The sequence below is a fragment of the Balaenoptera borealis genome (assembly GCF_965194805.1).
Source record: "Balaenoptera borealis genome assembly, chromosome: 8".
In the NCBI taxonomy this organism is placed as follows: domain Eukaryota; kingdom Metazoa; phylum Chordata; class Mammalia; order Artiodactyla; family Balaenopteridae; genus Balaenoptera; species Balaenoptera borealis.
In genome coordinates, this window is record NC_138865.1 from 31,482,597 (window position 1) to 31,503,594 (window position 20,998).

The 20,998-nt window shown below is 40.2% G+C and overlaps 1 protein-coding gene across 15 annotated transcripts in view; it reads right to left on the minus strand.

The window, feature by feature from the left end:
• The window catches only part of LOC309634363 (contactin-associated protein-like 3), a 142,067-nt gene that overhangs the window by 35,923 nt on the left and 85,146 nt on the right, over window positions 1-20,998 (minus strand). For 8 of the 15 annotated variants that reach the window (XR_014248027.1, XR_014248028.1, XR_014248029.1 and 5 more), the window contains 2 exons: window positions 19,389-19,499; window positions 6,287-6,480 (listed from right to left, as the gene is read on the minus strand). Coding sequence is in view for 6 of the 15 variants with exons in the window: in XM_082404311.1 (XP_082260437.1) it covers window positions 6,287-6,480; window positions 19,389-19,499 (305 nt within the window). In the remaining 9 variants the exon portion in view is untranslated. Of the gene's footprint in view, window positions 1-5,219; window positions 5,617-5,928; window positions 6,481-18,892; window positions 19,076-19,388; window positions 19,500-20,998 lie in introns of those variants that run through there. The other 7 variants (XR_014248032.1, XM_082404312.1, XM_082404317.1 and 4 more) reach the window with 4 other exon arrangements.

Below are 20,998 nucleotides of genomic sequence, written 5' to 3' on the forward strand. Positions count from 1 at the left end.
GGAGGATAGTTAAGGGGCAAAACAATTTCCGCCACAGATGGGACTTGGTTCATCCCAGTCAGTGCTTCTCACAATCTAGCTTGTACTGGAATCCCCTGCTCATGTTGTTAAAATGCAGATTCTATTCAATAGTTTGGGGTGGGGGCTGAGATTCCATATTTGTATCAAGATCCCGGGTGATGCTGCTGGTCCGTAGGTTACATGTTGAGTAGCAGGACTCATAGCAATCTAGGTCCTTTAATTCATAGAGAAAAAAGGAAGGCGAGGAGTAGAAAGGTAAGATGTATAAGAAGAGGAAAGCAGAGAAATAGAAAAGAAAGCAAAAGGTCATGGAGAGAGAGTGAAAGAGAGAGAGAGACAAAGAACAGGAAATTTGATAATATGGCCCTCCCAGCATCCCTCCCTTCTAAGTGCCCCCATTAGGGTGGACATCAAGTCTTTACATGGCCCCACCCCCCAATCCAGGGGCTTCGGTGCTAAGTGTAGGGTGGCCTGGGAGCCGTCCTGATCAGATCAGCTCTTCACAGGTGGTGAGATCTGAGACTCCCCTCAGCCAGAGCCAAGTAAGTCCGAGCATTTCCTCAGATTTTTGAACCAATATAGGAAAATGAATGCCAGAAGCTAATCCACAGAAGGCACAGGGCAGGGCTGCCTCTTAAGTTACAGCCATTCCAGAGACCCAGCTAAACCCTCCCCTTCTCCGTGTGGTCGGATTCCCAAACTACCTAGACTGATTCAAGTGGATTTTCTAGAATTTGTAACAATACAGATAGAAGAGGGATATAGGGAAAAATGGAGAGAGAAGAGAGAAATAAGGAGAAAAGTATTTAATGATAGGTGAAAAAAATAGATAAGGAAAGAATAGAAGGATAGAGGAGAAGAGGGAGAAATAGTAAGGAGATGAGAATGAAGACAAAGTATTGATAAAATAGAAGAAAAAACACCCAGGAATTGCAGGAGGAAAGGTCCCCATGGCCAATAGGGACCCAGTGGTCCCTGGGCCAGATAAGCCTCAACAGAGGACACCATTGCAGTGGACACCATTAGGCACGGTCTCCCGAGAGGAGAGGTGGGTATTGGCCTGGCTCTCATTGAGTCAGCCCATTGTTCCCAAACAACTGGAACGGCGAGGGAGAAGAGACAGAGTCAGGGCAGGCAGGTGGTCTGGGAAGGACAAGGCTTGCTAGAGGGTCCCAAGAAGACCAAATAGGTGCCCAGGAGGGTGGTGATGGAGCTGCCCCAACACCCCTCTAGAATACTGCCAGCGCTCTAGGCTGCCCACTCACAGACCTCTCCTGCCCACCAGGGATGCTCACAGACCCAGACTCAGAGCAGGACAGTGGTTGGCGCCCACACCTCTCCCCAGCCTGGTCCAGAGGCCCCCAGGGAGCTCAGAGCTCACATTAGCTTGCAGGTAAGAATCCTGGTTCGCAAGGGCTGCCCCACAAAATTCTTGTAATGAATCTCAGAGTCACAGTAGATTGATGTAAGTGTTGGCTGACATATTCTCAGGGAAACAGTAGAAACTCAACATTAGTGAGCTCTGTCAGTGACCACCGATCTGCTGCACTGCTCACTGCACTGCTGGTCTATGATCCTCAGCGTCCTAAGACTCTGGCCACTTCCTGATTTAGTTGGGCTGAAGCTGCAAACTCATCTTCTAAGTCCTATGGACGTTTAGCACCAAGCTTGGTCAAGCCACCTGGTTTACTAAATGACCGATATAAACCATGATTGTTCACATCGTATAGGAAATGCACCCCTTCTAAACTTGTTCAAACAGTGATACTTCTTCCACTACATTTCAAGTGAGGACATTTACTCTGCACATCAAAAGAGTTTGTATGTCCTGAGATGTAGTGCATCCCTTGGTGAGAGATGGTGATGCCTTTTCTGTCATGTAAGACACATGCCTTTATTTCCATTTAAATAAAACCCTTTTGGAATGTATTTCACAGATCTGAGTATTTGTTTAATTTTTTTGGTTATTTTCACATAGAAATCCAGTTCAGCCATGGAAGCAGTCACTCATTAAGAAAAAATATTAAAGTGGAACATATCACCAGTGAAGAACATAATTTCTTTTTTTAAGAAAGTCAATTTGGATAACTAACCTTCAGTAACTGGACCTGCAGTCCTCAAATCCCTTAGTCAAAGACTTGGTGGCCAGCCATGTCTCAATTTCATAATTTTGAGAATTTAGAGAGGTATACCTTGCATGTCACATATTAATTAATATTCCATGGCAAACATGTGGCAAAGCATATGGACAACTTGCCCAAAGTAACATAAGTAAAGATCTTCTGTCTTATTATCATCTCATGTCCATTTTCAGTAAGGAGTTAGGATTGACCTTTTTCTGAGAGTTTTCGGAATTTGGAAAGAGTTAACATGTATTAGCGGACAGAGTTAGCACAGACAGCAGATAGACCCAGAAGAACAAGAAAAGTCACTTAAAATAATTATGACAGGGAGAACATCCACAAAACTTTTAAGGCCAGAGAAGGAGTGCTTGATTTGGACTTTCTTATAAAAGTAGAAGGAGGCTTCCTGAGAAGAAAGCCAATACACAGTCTTTCTTGCTGCTGGGGGTCAAGGTTACATCAGTGAGGCCACAAGCTGGGGACGCTGCTGTGGGTGAGAGCTACACTAGTGATGGCGGGGCAGCAGCCTCTCAGGGGGGACACCTGTGACACACCAACTGCGAGCAGGTGCTCAGATACCCCTGCAACATGACTTCATATGACTCTGGAAAACATCTTCAGATCCAATGAGAAATGTGTTTGCTAGGAAAGGATACCAAATGCAGAAAGAAAAAAAAATCAGAGATGTATAAATACAGTGGGGTGGGCAGAAAGGCCTCAAAGATGTCCAGGCCCTAAAGAAAGGAACTGTGAATATGTTACTTTGCATGGCAAAAGGGACTCTGCAGATGGGATTATGGTTAGGAAGACTGTCCTGGATTACCCAAGTCGATCCAGTCTAACCACAGGAGCCCTTAAAGTAGAGGACTTTCTCCAGCTAGAAGAAGAGGAAATCAGAGAGGTGCAGCAGAAGGAGAACAAGAACAAAGAGCGATTTAAAGACAAAAGGGACTTGACCCGCTGCTGCAAGAACAGGCCACACAGAAAGCATAAGGGATGTGGGAAACCTCTAGGAGCAAAGACCAGCCCCCAGCTGGCAACCTACAGGAGATCAGTGTCTCGGTCCTACACCCACAAGGAAGTGAGTGAGTGTGTATGCAGAAGCATCAGGAGGGCAGTCCTGACTGCTGCCCTCTGAAAGGCCTGCTTGCAAGGCTGGCCCATTCCCAAGACTCTAATGATAAAGGTGGCTTACTGTGCCTAATGTTTGTTCCAACAGTGTGGTTCATACTCAATACCTGCCTTCCTTCTGGGAGTCTGGGATTTTGTTACATGCAAGGCAGAGGGTGCCTACATGACCAGCCCCCAGTACATGAGCTCAGCTGGTTGGTAATATTCCATGTGGGTTTCTATAACTCACTGCTGGGCGATTAAGCTAGTCCCGTATGACTTCCCTGGGAGAGGACTGTAGAAACCTGGACCTGATTTCCTCTGCGCTTCACCCCAAGCACCCTCTTCCTTTGCTCATTTTGCTCTGTGTCCTTTCACTGTGCTAAATCATAGCTGTATGACTACACACTGGTCCTGTGAATCCTCCCAGCAAATCATGGAACCTGGGGAAGGTTCTGGGAATCTCCAGACACCTTGAAGGACAAGTCTTCCCCAGAGCCTCCAGGAAAAATGCCTTAAGCAGAGAACCCAGCCAGGTCTACTGTACTTTAGACCTACAGAACTATGACATAATAACTCTGTCTTGTATTAGGTCACTAAATCCATGAAAATGTGTTAAAGCAGTGATAGGAAATTAAGTAAATGGCACCATGAAGAAACATATTACTTTCACTAATGAAGAGTATAATATCTCAAGGACATTTTTTAAAATCTTAAATTCATTCTCAAGTTAACATCAGCAATTCATATCTAAAACAACCACGTGAAGAAGGGGTAGAACCTCTGGTAAGGTGTATGGTTGATTTTTAAGAGCAGCTGACATTTTGTGAGAGGTCTGGAAAGCAGCCAAACCAGCCCAATCTTTTTAAAGAAACTGTGAGGATAATGTCAGAATCATCCACTAGTGTGATTTACTGCTGTCAATGCCAGTTGTGTATAGTCGGGCCCAGATTAGGAGATGAATTCACTTAACCCACGGTGGTGCACGCAGAAGATGTGAGGATCTTCCACTCATTCGTTTTAATTCAGCAAACATTTACCAACGTGCTCGGCCCCAGGCACCAGGAAGTGCTGGGGACACAGGGAGGGATGCAAGCTCAGCAGGAGTGTAAGGCAGGCCACTTTACCCATGTTTATTGTGTGATAGGATGGATAGGACTGAGGGGTCCACTTCTGTCCTCACCTGCATGATCTAGGATTAATAATGCCACTATATTCTTGACCCTACTTCCCCAAGGGTGCCTGACCTTTAAAGAAATCAGCAGAGGGTGATGCTTACATATGATTCCTCTCCAACCTGCTTAACTAAAAACAAGAATTGTTAGAGTTGCTCAATCAAATGGGATTGGAGCGGGGCGAAAATATGAACCTTAATTAATACAATGAAGAATAAGTAGGCATTAACTATTAGTTAACTAATTTTGAAAAATAATATTTAAGTTTGAACAAAAGTTCTCTATGTAAGTAGATGTTTCATTAAGCTTTAACTCACTTAAGCAATATTGACCTTAACCCTGCTTTGGACTTGGTGTTCTTAGAATAAGCACAACATTAATATCTGCTTCGGATCATACACATGGCAATTACTTGTTTGGAAACCTTAGGTCAGCCAGCCCTAAAAACACTCACATAGCCCTTCCCACTTTGTTCTTTTATCTAGTATTAGACAACTAACTAGTTTTTCTTGATTCAATTTGCATCAACATTTATTGACTAACTAATAAAAGCTCCAGGGATAAGAAATTAAGTAGACCACAATCTATTAAGTTATAATAAGTTACAGAGTTCTAAGGAAATTCAAATGAGGGCCGTTTGTTACACAACGAATATTATCATTTTGTTGCCTGTTACTTTTATAGATAAGCTATGTGCTAAGACATAACGGCTTTTTAGCTGACAATTTTCTTCTTACTCTGACAATTAAGAAAAAAAATTTCTTAAGTTATACAACATTCTTAGCCTAAATTAAATGGAAGATACACTGTGTATTTTTTATTGTGGTAAGATATACATAACAAAAAGTTTAGCATTTTAGCCACTTTTAAGTGTACAGTTCTGGACATTAACATTCACATTCTTGTGCAAACATCACCACCTTCCATCTCAAGAACTTTTTCATCTTCTCAAACTGAAACTTTGTCTCCATTAAAACACTTACAGTCCATTACTCCCTTCCCCTGGCTCTTGGCAACCATCTAAATTATATTTTTAAGAAGAAGAAAAAAGTAATTTCTTCTCCACCTGATGAATCTTCTTCAGGCCACACCCCATCAGCCAATTGCAAACCTGCTGCAGACCTTTACAACACTCTACTTTTAGAGCTTCTCATTCACAGCAGACTGTGATTTAAAGATATGAAATGCTAAATAAAGAATAAATTACATAAATTTTAATATTCAAAAAGTTAAGCAAACAAAATTTAATTCTTCTAAAAGAAGCATGGATATGTAATCAGAAGTAGGAACTATGTCACTGATGTAAAATAGTTATGATTCCAAAGAATCCTAGGGATCTACTGTCCATAAATTACAAGGGGCCACATGGTGCCCAAGTTCCTGTTGGAGCAGGAACTCAACATATCCCTCAACAAGTCCTCCACAGAGAGACTCTCCATTACATCTATTTTTACATGTTCAGGGTCTTTCAGGAATTTCAGTTTATCAGAGGGCACAGAGAAAATGAATTTGCTTTATTTAAAAATGCTGAGGCAATATAAACTATTGTGTTTGTTATCAAACAAAAATAAAATCAGTCGTATGTGACTTATTTATTCCTTAGACTTCACACTATTTAAAGGAATAATGGGAAGACATTTTCAATATTTCACTACATTATAAAATTGTTTTACTTATTTCATAAATTAGCCATGGACGGTGTCTTCTGGAACGTCACATGTGGCTTACATTCAGTGGAAACATTTTCAAGTAACTTAGGAGGCTCTGGTTCTATACTTGATCTGACAGATGGGCAGCAACATGCAGTAACTGGCATAATTCATACTCCGACAGACTGCTTTTCAATAAAGCACATACCCAGATGCTTTCCTCTCGTCGATATTGCTTCCAGTTCCTCCCGCCATCGCTGAACATCAGGAGGTAGCTGGTCACCCAGTCGGAGCTCCCGTGTCCTCCCTGGGTGGCCACAGCTGTGACCTCCATTCTTTCTCCAAGGTCAATCTGCAGCCACTGGTATTTATTTGACACAAGGGGAGACCAGCCACCAGCTCCTTTTTGTGGGAATAAAAAGAAGAAAACCGGTAAAGACAGAGAAATCTTTGAAATCTATATTAACCTCTAAGAATGGGGTCATAAATAAGATTTATGAAAATCATAGTTTCAAATTCTGCGTTATATAATGCCCCAGAATTATACAAACACACTCACATACACACACACAAACACAAAATAAAAACACAGGTTAAATGTAAATGGATGAAGCCTATATTAATTGTTTTGTTTCTTAGTTCATAACCCCTGACTCTCTGGTATTGGGGTGTCCCGCTAAGTGAAATTGCTTAATGTAATAGGTGGACAACTAAACACCATGCCATTACATCAGTGCTTGGAACTAGTGTCGTTACTGGCTTCAATGCATGACTTGCCCTTTGTTGGACATAAACAAAGGGCAAACTTTCCTTTGTTGGAAAATAACAAACTTTCCTTTGTTGGAAAATAAAGCTAGAAAACCTTAATTGTGGATTCCCAGCATGAGGAAGTACAATGTTGAATGTTGGGATAACAAAGAGGGCTATGGCATAGCCCTACACTCATGGTGCTTACAGACTCATAAGAGAAGCAGACATTTCAAAGAACAATTTGAAATGCAATATGGGAGGGGTGGAGGTGAAAGTGATTTCTGTGCAGGGAGGGAGAGTTCTAAAAAGTCAGCAGGGAGGGTGAGCGAGAACCCAGAGGAAGTGAATGGGGAGGAGTTTCTCAGGTATTCAAGACAATAGGCACAGAGTGGAAATTACTGTGCTTTGTTTTCTCCAGTGCCTGTGAGACACCGAAGAATTAGGGATACCTGTGAATGTATTATTGATATATTTTGTTCTTCTAGTTTAACAGAAACATGAGTTTTGAATTTGGATTTAGATGTCATATTAAATTTTCTGAATTTAAATTATTATGCAATATAAAAATTGGGAAACAGGTTTGAAATGCATTCTGGAACTGATATTTTGCTAATTATCCATGTCTAGAAAACACAGTGTCATGTAAACAGTCCCTAACACAAAAAAACTAGCTTTAAAAACAATTTTCCCCATTGTCCTGACATCTAATTGGAGGCTCTCATAATAAGGTCTGACACTTTAGACAACATTTATTATCTTTTTTATTAGGGGCTATTATTAACATCCATGTCCTGTTTACAAAAGCTGTTACGACCAAGTACATGTCAGGAGGTGTGTGACATGGTTACAAGACAGCTCAAAGGAAAATGGAAGTGGAGCGCTTACATCAGGGTGTGGAGGTGAAACTAGCAAGTGGGCACATCTGTTGCTTCACTATGTCCTCTGCTAATGGCACTACGTGTATAACCCTTAGCAAAATTGAAAGCTTACAAATTCTTTAAAACTCAAATTCTTTCTAAGATTTCCTCATTTCCTGCAATCTTTATTCCAAAATTCCAAAATTTCCTCTCAACCACAAGCACAATGTCTTTTCCTTTGATCCACATCTTAAACATGCCACAACTCTGGCTGTTCTGTAATGCATTATTAAACTTTTTATTTTGAAATAATTTCAGATTTACAAACGAGTTGCAAAGATGGGATAGGGAGTTCCTGTCTACTTTTTACTCAGTGTGTCCTAATGTTAATATCTGACATCACCATGGTATTTTGATCAAAACTAAGCTATTAACACTGGTACAATGGTAACAAAACGACAAACTTTCTTTTGATGTCTCCAGTTTTTCCACTAACTAACTCCCTTTTTCTGTTCCAGAACCCCACATTGCATTTAGTCACCTTGTCTCCTTAGTGTCTTCCAACCTGTGATAGTTTTCAGTCTTTCTTTGTCTTTAATAACAAGATTGATCACCACCCAACACCTCCCTGCTACTTCTACTGATTTGTGCAAAGGTCCCATCTAATGTTTGATGAATGCTAAGTCCTTCTGGGTTCTAGCTGAGGGTTAACTAACAGTCCCAAGTAACATTACTCTGCAACTGCCTGTAATTTTATAATAATTGCCAAAAGAAGTCAGAAATTAGGTGTTGGCATTTAGCTGATCATTTTAACTTAAAGGTTCTACATTTGAAGTTTTATATGAATCAGTTTCAATCTCTGCGAAACTGCTAAATGTCCTGTATTCTTAGTATCAAGGTTGTAAAGAATGTACTGAAGATAACTTCTTCTTTTTGCATTTCACAATCTTTCTCTGTCATCTTTAATCTCTCTTGAAGCGGGAAGTATCATCAACACGGGTACCACATGGACAGAAATGCAACAGAGTAAAAAGCGTCAGCATGCTTCCAGCATCTGCCCTGGGACCAGCCTCTCCCACAGATGATGCAGCCACGTCTCTGTCAACCACTCTTCACCATCTGCAGGTAATCAACCTTGAACATTTCATATTCCTTACCTGTGGTGAGAAGGTGCTACTGGTATGCAAATTAAGCTATGTGATTAAGTAGGTACTCTGATAAAGTAATGAAACTGCAGAATTCCCTGTGCTGCAAAGCAATTCATTTCAGCTGGGTAACACAGCCACGGCGTAATCCCCAGACCCCTGTAGGGTGATGATGCTGAATTACTGTGCATTCGCCCATGCACGCAGTCCACCGGGGTAGATGCCCTTTTTTCTAATGACTGGAAAAAGTGGGAAATGCACAAATGTAACCTGAGGACTGTTAGGGAGCCCCGAACAGTTTTACTGACGGGTAAGGGAGATCACTGTTCTGTAATGGAAAACAAAACAAAATACACTGAAACAACATTAAAGTGGGTACGCTTGAGCACAGCCGCCCCACCAGCTCTTAGCTGCAGAGCAGTGGTTCTGAAACTGATCAGCCTGCATTATTCAATGTTGCAAATCTTCAGTAAATTCCCCCTGGGAACCAACACCCCCTGAAACAGAGCCCAGGGATTTGCAATTACTGTTTTGGAGTCACCAGCGCTGAACCCACAAGAAAGGCACTTGCCCTCCCACCCAGCTCTTCCCCTGACCACACCACAGACTGTCTTTTTCCATTGTCACCGTCCTGTCTCCTGCCTCAGCCCCTTAGTTGAATAAAGTGTCACAATTCATACAAAGGAAAACATGTCCAGAGGGTCTGACTTGCACAGAACAAGGTTCCACAGCTTAGGACACTGAACACAAAACATCCCTCCCAGCAAAGTGTGATAGGTATGCTTTAGGGCTGCAGTGAGAATTCAACAAGAAGCTGTGTTAGAGCATCTAGCACAATACTTTCTCTCCCATACACGATCGCAAGACGGGAGACAGTCATGGTGAAAGAGGGGTGACATCCAGAGTGTGGGGCATTGCAGTCTTTTCATTACTGAATGGCCCGTTACCTGCCACTTTATACTAGATAAAGGAGAGAAAATGAGGAAAGCCAAAACTTGTCACAAGCATGTGATGTGTTCAGGACCCTCCCTGATGCTCTAAGTGCTACCTCACAACTCCTCCATGCACCCGGCAAGTGGGACGGGTGTTACAGTCTCTGCTTTGCAGACAAGCAAAAAACAATCATTTTAGGTTCGGGTGAGGGTATTTTATTAAAGCTCAGCTCCCTTTTCATTCTCTACCCCTTCTAAGAACATATCCCTGCGATTTGTCAGTTATTCAGTATTGTTTGCTTATCAATACCAGACTGTCTTTTATATTGATATACTGGCAGATATATTGGAAGGTTTCTGTCTCTAGTTATCCCTGTGTGGTTGTTTCCCCCCCCCCCTTTCGTTGGCTCAGACACAGGCAGTGACTTGTGTCTTTGGGGAGAGGAAAGGCTGAACAGGAAACTCTCAGCTAGGGCCTTAATTATTCTGGTCACTGATCAAGATGAAAATGACCCCTGCCCCTGGTGGCCACGGGGCATGCACTGTCATAATGAGTGTCAGCTTTGTGCAGAGGGGGAAATTACCCAGAGGTAGAAATTACCCAGAGTTGAAAAGGAGAATAGCTCATGCCTTCTTCAAGTTGGAACAAGGTCCAGAGCAGAAAGATACCAAAGGGAGCAAAGTCAAGTGGGATAATCTGAAGTGAACAGACTAACCTATCTCCAGGGCATCTAAATGTCAAGCAAGTAAATGGCTAAATTGAAATTGTAACCAAGGGAAGTTTCCCTCCAAGATCTCCATTACATTGTCTCAAATGGGAGCTCATCAAGCTCTGTGTATTTCTTTCCTCTCTTAAATGTATCTTAATTCACAGAAAACTCATTCCAGATTCCAGGCGGGGCTGGGTGAGTGGGGAGAGGGTGAGATAAGCAGGAGTAACAGATGTTCCCAGGAAAAAGGGGCCATAGGGCGGCAGGCCCTGGGGATGCTCCCTGACCATCCCACTCAGAGATCTCTGGGATTTATATATTGGTGCTTTTGTCACAACCCTGCCTACATTGCTGAGGGAAATTTAAGCATTTGCTCCAGCTCTGATTTCTTAAGGAGCAATTCCAACTATCTACATATACCATTTCTGGCTATCAGGATGTAAAAATTGCAGAAATCCTCCCTCTGGACCTGTCTAGGTAACCTCTGATTCCCTTTCTGCTGTGCTTCCTGCAGTCTGCTAGCAGCCTGAGCAGGAGACAACAGGTAGTTTTCCAAAAAGTGTATCCATAATGAAAAAATCACACAGAGCTGCCTAATTGTAAAACAGATTCCTGTACTAAATGCAGACATACCCTATAATGGTTTTGTAAACAGACAATTTAAAATTAAATAAAAAATAAGTGTATACTTGTTAATTTGTGATTCAAATTAAATGCCAGTGATATTAAAGAAAAAAAGTACAGTGTGACTGTTCACACGTGACTCCCTTAAGTTCTGTGTGCAGTGTCCCGAGGGACAACTTTCAATGCCCTTGGCAATTAACATTCATCACTGCAGCTCTTTCTGCATAAAATAAACAAAAATCCATTGCTACTGTGTGTTTTGTTTTGCTTCTCTCATAGACACTCCTGACCAAATTTTAAAGAAACACACAGTAGAGAGGCATTCAGATCTGAACTGATCTCAGGCTTTGCAGTTCTTATGTGTTTGAAGTTCTGTATTGACAAGACTATAAGATGATTTTGCTCATTTCTCACCTTAGAAATAAAATACGAATTGCCCAGCAAGCCTATAAACCATCCGAACATGTGCTAAATACCTCATGCATGACTGAATAAAATGTATGACCAAGTTTATTTGTGCATCTCCCGTGAAATCTTCATGTTTATGAGAGATGCAGCTCTGAGATCTGGTCTAATTCTATAAAAGCATCATTGTGCATCTTTCAGAGGCCCCCTCAGTTATTCAGAACAGATATGATTCCAGATCATTGTTGAGGCCACTCAGAATAGCTGCATCTCCCTCTGATATGTAGAGAGCAGTGGGGAATCCAGGATGCCCAGAAGGGCAGGAGGCCAGGCGCTCTGCTCCAAGGCCCCCACCACTTCCCAGGGACACACCGTTACTCTTCTTAAGGCAAGAGCTCCTTTTTCTTTTTAATTAAATTCAGTGTAGGATCATGTCAGGAAATGCAAGGGTGACATGCTTAGAAATAAAACCATGAGTACTAAATTATCCATCCATACTTGACTGCTCAGTTAGCCAGAAGCCTTTGGAAAAAAAGTCCATTGATGGTAAAACTTACCATTTTCTTTAGTGATGTTATGTAGCTGAATTCATTACAATTTGTAAGCACACTGTGGAAGCCTTGGATAAAAAGAGATATGTACAGACGAGCTGCTATACAAAATAGAGTAGTAAAATGAGAATGCAAAAAGGATGAGGTCTAAGCATCACAAAATGTAAATATTACTGACAAAGGTGCATTTTTTTGGGGTGTAGGCATTCATCCCCAGCAAAGTATGGCATTATTTTGTGTCGGAGAAAAGCCTGCTCCACTGGATTTCCTTGGAGGAAACATGGCAACAAGGGAAGAGTCTACTGCAAGGATCACAGGACAGAGAGAACAGGGAACCCCTGAAATACCATCTTCCAGTCAGCCCCTAGTCCAGAAGCTCCTCATTAATGTTCAGAGCAAAGGTGGGAGTAGCTGACCACAGGGTCCACTGAGATATTCCATTAGCCTTTGTCACTGGCTGTGGCCTTCCTGGACCAGTCTCTGTGCCACAAGTTAAACCAGAAGTTCAAGACTCCTGTGTGCTTTGATCATTAGTGATCCCAGATGCCTCATGAAAGGTTGCTAATTGAACCTCACCCCTTTGGCAGGATTGAAGGTCACCTCATTTGGTACGTCTTTCATCAGTGACTCCAAACAAGAAAAAGGGAATATCCCTACAAGAGGCAATGTAATTGCATTGGATGAGTAAAGCAGTATGTAATGGGATAAAATATATCTCCATAGGGATGCCAATAATATTTATTAAAAGTGGAGTACACAAAGACATCATGGTGTATGTCAAGGATACATACTGTTAAATAAATAACTTTCATGAACATTTCTGTATATTATACATGATATAAAAGTGAATTACTTTGGAAAAGAACAGAGTGGAATTTGCTAGACAACTATTTTTGAATTTGGATAGTGTTTAGAAGGGCTTCCACATACCTTTTGGGAAGTTGCCAAGTACGTCATAGGCAGTACTTACTCTTGGAAAAATACTATGGCAAAATTGTGGCCACCATAAGATACTTACTGGGCAGATTATAAACACAGACATAATTTTGCAAGGATTGCAAAATTTTTTCATTCCTCTCTGGTAAATCCTGTTAGCCGGTGATCATTATCCCATGAAGCCCTAGAGAAGCCAGGGAGGGCAAAAACCAACTGAGAAAAATAGGAAACAGGACGTGTGATGTCTCCCTCTTTGGCAGGAAGAAGAGATGGGAACCCAGACGATCTTGGGAAAGAGAGGAAATGGAGGAAGGGTAAAAGGTGGTGGGAGGGTGATTCAGACACCTTGCTCAGGAACGAAGTCCCAGGGGGATCAGAAAAGTGAGAGGAATAAGCAAGCTGTGGAAAGGCTTTGTCTTGGCTTCCATTTGGAATTTTGGGAGATCACCTTGTAGGGGGCTGTGTAGTCATTACTAATGGTTGCCAACTATTTCCCTTCTTCTACCTTCCAGGCACTTGGAGGATTGCGATTTCCACGCCCCCTGGTGGTTGGGTGGGGCTATGTGACCAGCTCTGGCCAACAAGCTCTGAGTGGAAGTGATACGTTACTTCTGGACTAAACTGCCAGGACAAAACCATTTGACGATCTTTTTCCCCTTGGTATGGTGAACCAGACTGCCCACAGGCCATCAAAAGGGGGCACAGAAGTGAGATGAGAGTCTGACTGGATCTGAACAGAAGGTCAACTTGGAAAAGGCAAATTAAACCTGTAACCAAGGCTGCTCAGGCTGGAAACCAAATGAGACTCATGGTCAGCCTTCAGGGAGGCAAGAAGTGACATCGCAAAGATCCCGGAGGGGACAATGACCTGTTCCCTGGGAACACGGTCTTACCAAGAGGTAAATCCACCACAGGCTTCAGGAGCAGGTGCCAAGTAACCCTCAGCGTTAAAAGCAGACAAGCTCCCTTCAGCAGATAGCAAGGAGCTGAGCCCCAACGTGAGAAGCCCCACCATCCAGCTCCATGAGGGCACCAGCCCTTCTGTAAACCCAAACACTGTCTTGGAAAGAAGCAGGAACAAAGAAATCTGAGCATCCCTGGAAGATGCTCACCCATTCAAAAGAGTCCACTGAATCCAAAAGAGACTGAGGATTGCCTTATTCTGGGGGTAGTGCTATAATTTGGGCTACTTGGTAGAGAGAAATGACAACATTGCCTCCCTGAAGGTTGTTGACAACGCTGAAAAACACGTTTGGTTTGTTCTGGTTTGTCTCATCTAGCATCTTAGGTTCTATGGAGGTAACCTGGAGACTCCAGACCTTGAAAAGGACCATGGGAAAATCTGAGCAGATGAGTTCTGTGTGACAACTGTACGGCAGGGTCTGCACGAACCCTGGGATTTGGGGGCTTCTCCTCTCACATGCTACCATCATGCCGTGATTTAATAAAGTTGCCTGGTCACCAAGACAGTGCTCTGTGCTTTAGTACATGGGTGTATTTTACATGGATGCTATTACATTTGGCCTGTCCACTGCACTCAATACCCACAGTTGCATCTGCAGGATCATTTGTTAAGAAAATTCGGATAAAGAATGTGTCTTGGCCCTAATAGGTCTAAAAACTTTTAGGAAGCACAGATAAACAGAATGAAAAATCTGACATCCAGAGGCAAAAATTCCCCAGTACATTCATATGCCTTTATAAAAATCTGGTTTGCAAGCCCTTTTATTGCCATCTGAATTGCTCAGACTAGTATTTGGGAATACTGACCAGTTCTACCAGGCACCTAGCCTGTGAATAAAAGATAGAAAGACTGGAGAACTACGATTTTATGAAAAAATATGAGGGACAAGTTTATTATTATAAGATTTGCATCAAACATTTTTGATGTATTCAGTAATATTCTGATTTATATCAGGAGTTGATATACGTCTAGATATTTTAAATTATTATTCACTCTTTCCATTTTCTAACATTTCTTTGTAAAAAACAGTGAATTTTACATCACAGCTTATTTGGGATATTGCAGAGTCCAAATAATCAGACGTTCCAGGTTATAAGAAAATATTTAGTGTCTGATGCCCAGGCCTAAGCATTTTCTGCTAATCTAATCATGTGTATTTATTTCCTGCTAAAACCTGGAGTATTAACTTGTACTAGTAAATGTACTTCCTAAAGTGAGAAATAAATATCTTAACGCTGAGAATTGTTGCTAATATGCTCAGCCATCAATTGTATTGGGAGCATTAGACAAAATCTTTCCTGGCTCCACCAACACATAAGTCTGTTGTGAGGAAATATGATCAACGTCTCGGTACGGGAAAGGTGAAGAATTACAAAGAGAAAAGAAAACATCCAGTCAGTTCAGCTTGTCTCCATCTACTTTCTGTTTGCAACACACAATATAGTAATCTGATATGCCATTTTTGATCAAGTTAGATTTAAAGCAGTCTCATTTGTGCCGTCAGTGATGAGTGGCTTGCCGCATTAGAGGGCGTGATTTTCAGCATCTGGGACATGAATGGAGTTGTCCCTCTTTCTGGGGATGATTGTTTATGCAAGCACTTTGGGGGAACAAAAAAGGAGAACAAAATGTGTGTACGCTTCCTCCTAATCAATCTCAATCAGCTCTGGCCAGACCACTTATCTCACCACCATGCCTGTGGTGACTAAAGAGAACACGTCACATGGCTAAAAAGAACATGTTATCCGGAGTTGGAAAGCAGCATCTGAAATGCTAAAGCCAGTTTCATGAAGGGTCACCTCCAGTAACAATAATTGTAAAAACAAAAGTTTATTCTCACATGCAAGATCTAGAATGAAAGTCCAGCATGATTTACTCTAAGGTAGTTTTTTTACTTTTGGTTTTGGTTTTTTAACTTTTGTTTTGAATAAACTTGAATAAACTGCATAAAGTTCCTTTAGGAGATTTTTGAGAAGAAAAAAATGAAGTCAATATTATAGCATGTTCTTATTTAGAATACACAGATTTCAGCAATCTTGATTTTACATGAGAAATATTAGGTCACTTGTAATTCTAGGAAATATCAATTTAATATTGATGGAAACAAATTCAGCTAATATGAATAGTCAAACCCAATTTGACTGTAAAGATGTAAAGCTTCAAGAACTTTACATTTTTATCTAATGGCATCAATTTTCTTGAATAGGTATATGAATACATGTACGTGTCTGTGGTTTACCCCTTAAAAAAATCCATCAGTTCTGAAAAATTATACATTCAGGCATTTCCAGTAATTTGTGTTTCTCTGTATAAAAAGGTAAGGTGTATGACCTCAGAGGGGATACTTTGTTAAATGTATTATCTGGAACCCAATCCCAGACTTCAAAATGGGAATGCTAGAGGAACCAGACTAGAAATTTCAAAAGTAAACTCCAGGAGCACTTAGTCCAATGTTGAGTGATGATACTAGCCCATTCCTATCTCTACAATAACCAACACTTCCATTAGGGAGCTCACAGAAAACACTGGCAAACAGGTGGTAACATGCTCAGGAATCATGGTTTTCAAAGATGCAAGGTCTGCATCTCTCTGCTTTGGCCCACCTGTCCCTAGAAACGCCTGGATCCCTCCTAACTTCTCCGCTCATTCCTCTTAATATCCTTCATAGACTTCTTTCTTCTATTTATTGCAAAGTCTTTTCTAAGAAATATCTTACTACTTTTCATAAATTAATAGAAAACAAAATAAATACATAAACTGCATAAGTAAAAAATATGTAAAAGAGAAAACATGAAATGTGCAATAAGTTCTAGTCAATTAATTAACATTTGTTATGTGTTGAATCAGTGAAGTACTTTAAAATCATAAAATGCCTTAAAGTTTGAATTATTTGGCTTTGGGGGGTTATATACAGTGGGTCAAATTTATATATATGCACACACATACAATCAAAAATTATGTATAGACTATTCTCTTACTACCTTTATGTATCAGGTAGATGAATTGATCAGCTGCTATGTATAAAGTTCTTGGTGGAAGCTGTGATATTTGAGACATTTCTAATTCTTAATGAACATTCTAGAAGCGCAATGCCTTATGGGCAAAATAAGAAACTAGGGGTGTAAGACAGACCACCTTCTTTAAAACTTCCAAATACCACAACACAGACCAAGGAAATTTTAACCATACAATCAGGGAGTCGAACATGATTTTCCTCACTAGATCATACACAAAATATTCCAAAAAGCTAAAACTACTATATATGAAGAATCATCGCCCTCATTATATTCATCCACATTTCATACTATCCACATTTTACATCATAATCATCTAAACTAAAGTGAACTAATATGTTCTCCAGCATTTACCAAGGCAAAGGAAATGTCAATAAAGACTCTGGGATGCTGGCTTTTAACAGAAAACACATATAGATAATCCTTCAGAAGGAATATTGATAAATTGTGCTGTCTAAAGCATGCTTTAGAAATGGGTCTGAAATCAGGTGGTAATATCTAGGGATATTTAGTGAAATGTACACTATATGCAATCAGAGTAGCAACAACCATGAAAAAAAAACCCTCATCAGTTGATTGCCACTCTTAAAATAATTAATTTAAATTTGCAAAGAGAGTAGTTTAAATATAAAAGATAAGCTTTGTACTTACCATTTTATAATGATGGCTTATAATATTCTGAGTTATTAGTTTTTTAATTAAATATAATGGAAATAAGTTCATCTTAAGCTTCAGGATTTTCCCTTCTAATGTTTATAAACTTCCCAGTGCCACTATATTGATAGCACTGGAGGCCTGAATCATAAAGATACTCTACACATGCAAATTAGAAACACAACACACAAGCCCCTCGGGCCACTTTAAACTAATTAAATATGGCTTATTTAGTTTTTACAATTTTAGGGAAACCACTGGAAAGTTTAGATGTTAAGCTGATATTAGAATAACCACCAGACCGAAAATGGGTAATTTGATAACTGATCTCATTGAAATCTGGTTTCAATGAGAATATATTTTTACTGGGGTGCTAAAAATGATTATGAATGATGCTTTGAGGAGTAAATATCTGGCCACAAAATGCTTTTTCCTGGGAAAAGACCATGAAGGTGGACAATTAATGGACATGCCTTCCCATCCTGAGCTCATTGAATTTCTTCACCTGTGTTCTTACCCTTCCCTGCCAATCTATTTGATCCCTTACTAGGTTCCCAAATTTGATCCTTAAGGACACAGTAAAGTTCAAGCTAGACTTTAACTCTGATCTTAGAAATGTCAAAGAAAGGGAGGAAAACACTCAATTCCTTAGTAGTATCTCCAGAATTTACAGCAGTGCGTTTACATGGGACACAGTTAATTTTAACTTTTACTTTCTGAATTCATCTTTCATTTAAAAAATCTATCCCTTAAAACAGTAGCAAAACAAAAGCAGAAATAGAGACACAGACGTAGAGAACAAGTGTATGGATACCAAGGGGGAAAGGGGTGGGGTGGGAGGAATTAGGAGACTGGGATTGACATATATACATTATTGATACTATGTATAAAATAGACAACTGATGGGAACATACTGTATAGCACAGGGAGCTCTACCTAATGCACTGTGGTGACCTAAATGGGAGGGAAGTCCAAAAGGGAGGGGATATCTGTATGGGTACGGCTGATTCATTTTGTTGTGCAGTGGAGGCTAACACAACATTGTCAAGCAACCATACTCCAATAAAAGTTAATCAAAAAAAGTAGCAAAGCATTTGAATTTGAAGTGTATGTATTCACTTATTTAATCCACTGAATTAGTATTTGTGCAATAGAAGAGGTAATTCACTCGACAACATTCAAGTAGCAAAAACGGATCTTTCCAAAAAGTAAGTCATTAACTCCCTTCCCACTAATAGGAAGGGAATCTTTATTTTCAGTAGCAGCCTTCACCTGGTCTCCTCCCAGGCCAAGTCCTGGGAATGGAGTCATTTTCCCATGACATCCTTTGGCAGCTTCACATCTTGCAAACATCAGGCTTCCCCAGTGGCTGCAGCACTGGCTCCTTCTTGTGTTGTTGTACTTATTCATGACCAGCGCACTTGACTAGTCACCCTTCTGTCGCCGGTCCTAAAACTAAAAAGGGATGATAACCCTGGAAAAAATCTAGACTCCAATAATTCCCCTCTCATAAATCTTATTGATGATCATTTGCTGGCAATCAATACGGAAGGAAGATATCAAAACAAACCAAAAAATGGATCATAAGCAAGAAGAAAGCTAGCAGAGGAATACTAGCAGATATGATGAACCTGCTGCTTTCTTCAGTTTCATTAAACTCAATATCATTAAGTTTTGACCTATAAGAAGGAATATGAACTAAAAATGAAAATAATTCTCTCTGGGAAAGAATCAGGGTGGATTGACAAGAAGACAGCTGCAGACTCACCGTCTCTGCGATTAAGGCTTGCGAAGCCAGGGCCGTGGCTGCTGGACCGCTCTGAGGAGCTGCTGAAGGAAGCCCGGGGCAGGGCAGACGCCAGAGGAGCGTCACCGCTATCTGGGGGGAAACACCACGTGCGGGTTAATACACTGATTAAAGCTTTCCTGTCCTCTCTTCCTCTCTTCTTCCTTCCCTTTTACTTTCCTTTCCTTCCTATTTCCCTGCCACCCTCCCTTTTCTTCTTCCTTAATTTCCTTTCTTTTTAGTTAACAGGCTAGGAAAATGCTAGAGCCTGTGGCAAACATCAGTCTTGATCAGAGGTGTGTTAGTAAACGTTGAACAACAGGCTCTTAAGGAAAATTAAAAACCCTGATTGGTAGCATTTGCCACTTTCCATGGTGTAAATACTCGTACCATGGCCAATTCAAAGCTAGCAGCGTGATGTCACTGACCAGGAAGTTGGAAAAAGAATCATTATATAGTATTTTCACCACGCAGACACAAGGTATGTAAATAACCTCAAGAGCACTGATAACAGCAAGATGACATAAAATAAAGTAGGAAGTGGTGAGTTTTCAGAATGTATTACTTTTGTTTTAATATGATTTAATTAATTATGTTTATATAATTTAATTTTTAATAATGATTGTATTTTCATGCAAAATTCATGAAAAGTTAATGATTGGCTCTTGCTAGCTGCTAAAAATTGGTTCCAGCACGTCACTCCTAAATGGGAAAATATTAAAAGTATTTCCTTGAAAATCAGAAAGAACACTTTCACAGACACCACCGTTTCTATTGAACATTGCACTGAAAGTCCTATCAGTACGTAAGAGAAAATTTAAAAATTAAAAGCACAAAATTGGATAAAAAAGAGCAACCGTTATCGTTTCCAGATGATATGATTATGGAGGTAGAAATTCTGAAAGTCATTGGCTAGCTTAACAATTCATTATACAAAAGCTGATAGTATTTCTAAACTTATCCATAGTTAGAAATTAAATTAAATAGGATAGCAAATACTAACAAAACATATAAAGTATCTAAGAATGAATCTTACAGAATTTGCAGGACATTTATGGAGATTATTATAAAAATTGTATTGAAAGACATTAAAGAAAAACTACATAAATTCAGACTACAATGATTGCAAATAGGAAGACTACTTTTAAGGTACTGGTTTTCCCTAGCTTGATCTAAAGATTCATTAGAAGTTCAATCAAAGCTCAGGAGGGTTTTTCACAGAACTTGAAGCAGTGAACCACACAGCTCAGGGGTTCTTAACGTGTGGTACAAATATGATATAGGGGGTCTGTTGAGATGAATAGAAAAAAATTACATCTTTATTTTCACTAACCTCTAGCTAAAATTTAGCATATTCTTCAGTCACAAATGTAGACAAACTAGACTATATTCACCAGTGCCCGTGCATATGTTACCAACATAAGTTACAGATATTTTAATAGCAATCGTTGTCCAAGACATCTAGAAATATTGTTTATGGTCCCCTTTACTTCAAAATAACAGTATTTATTAAAGTCACCACTAGATCTTGTTTTTTAATGCGCTAATAACTAAGAAACCACTATGTTACAATTTCTAGTACATTGATATCA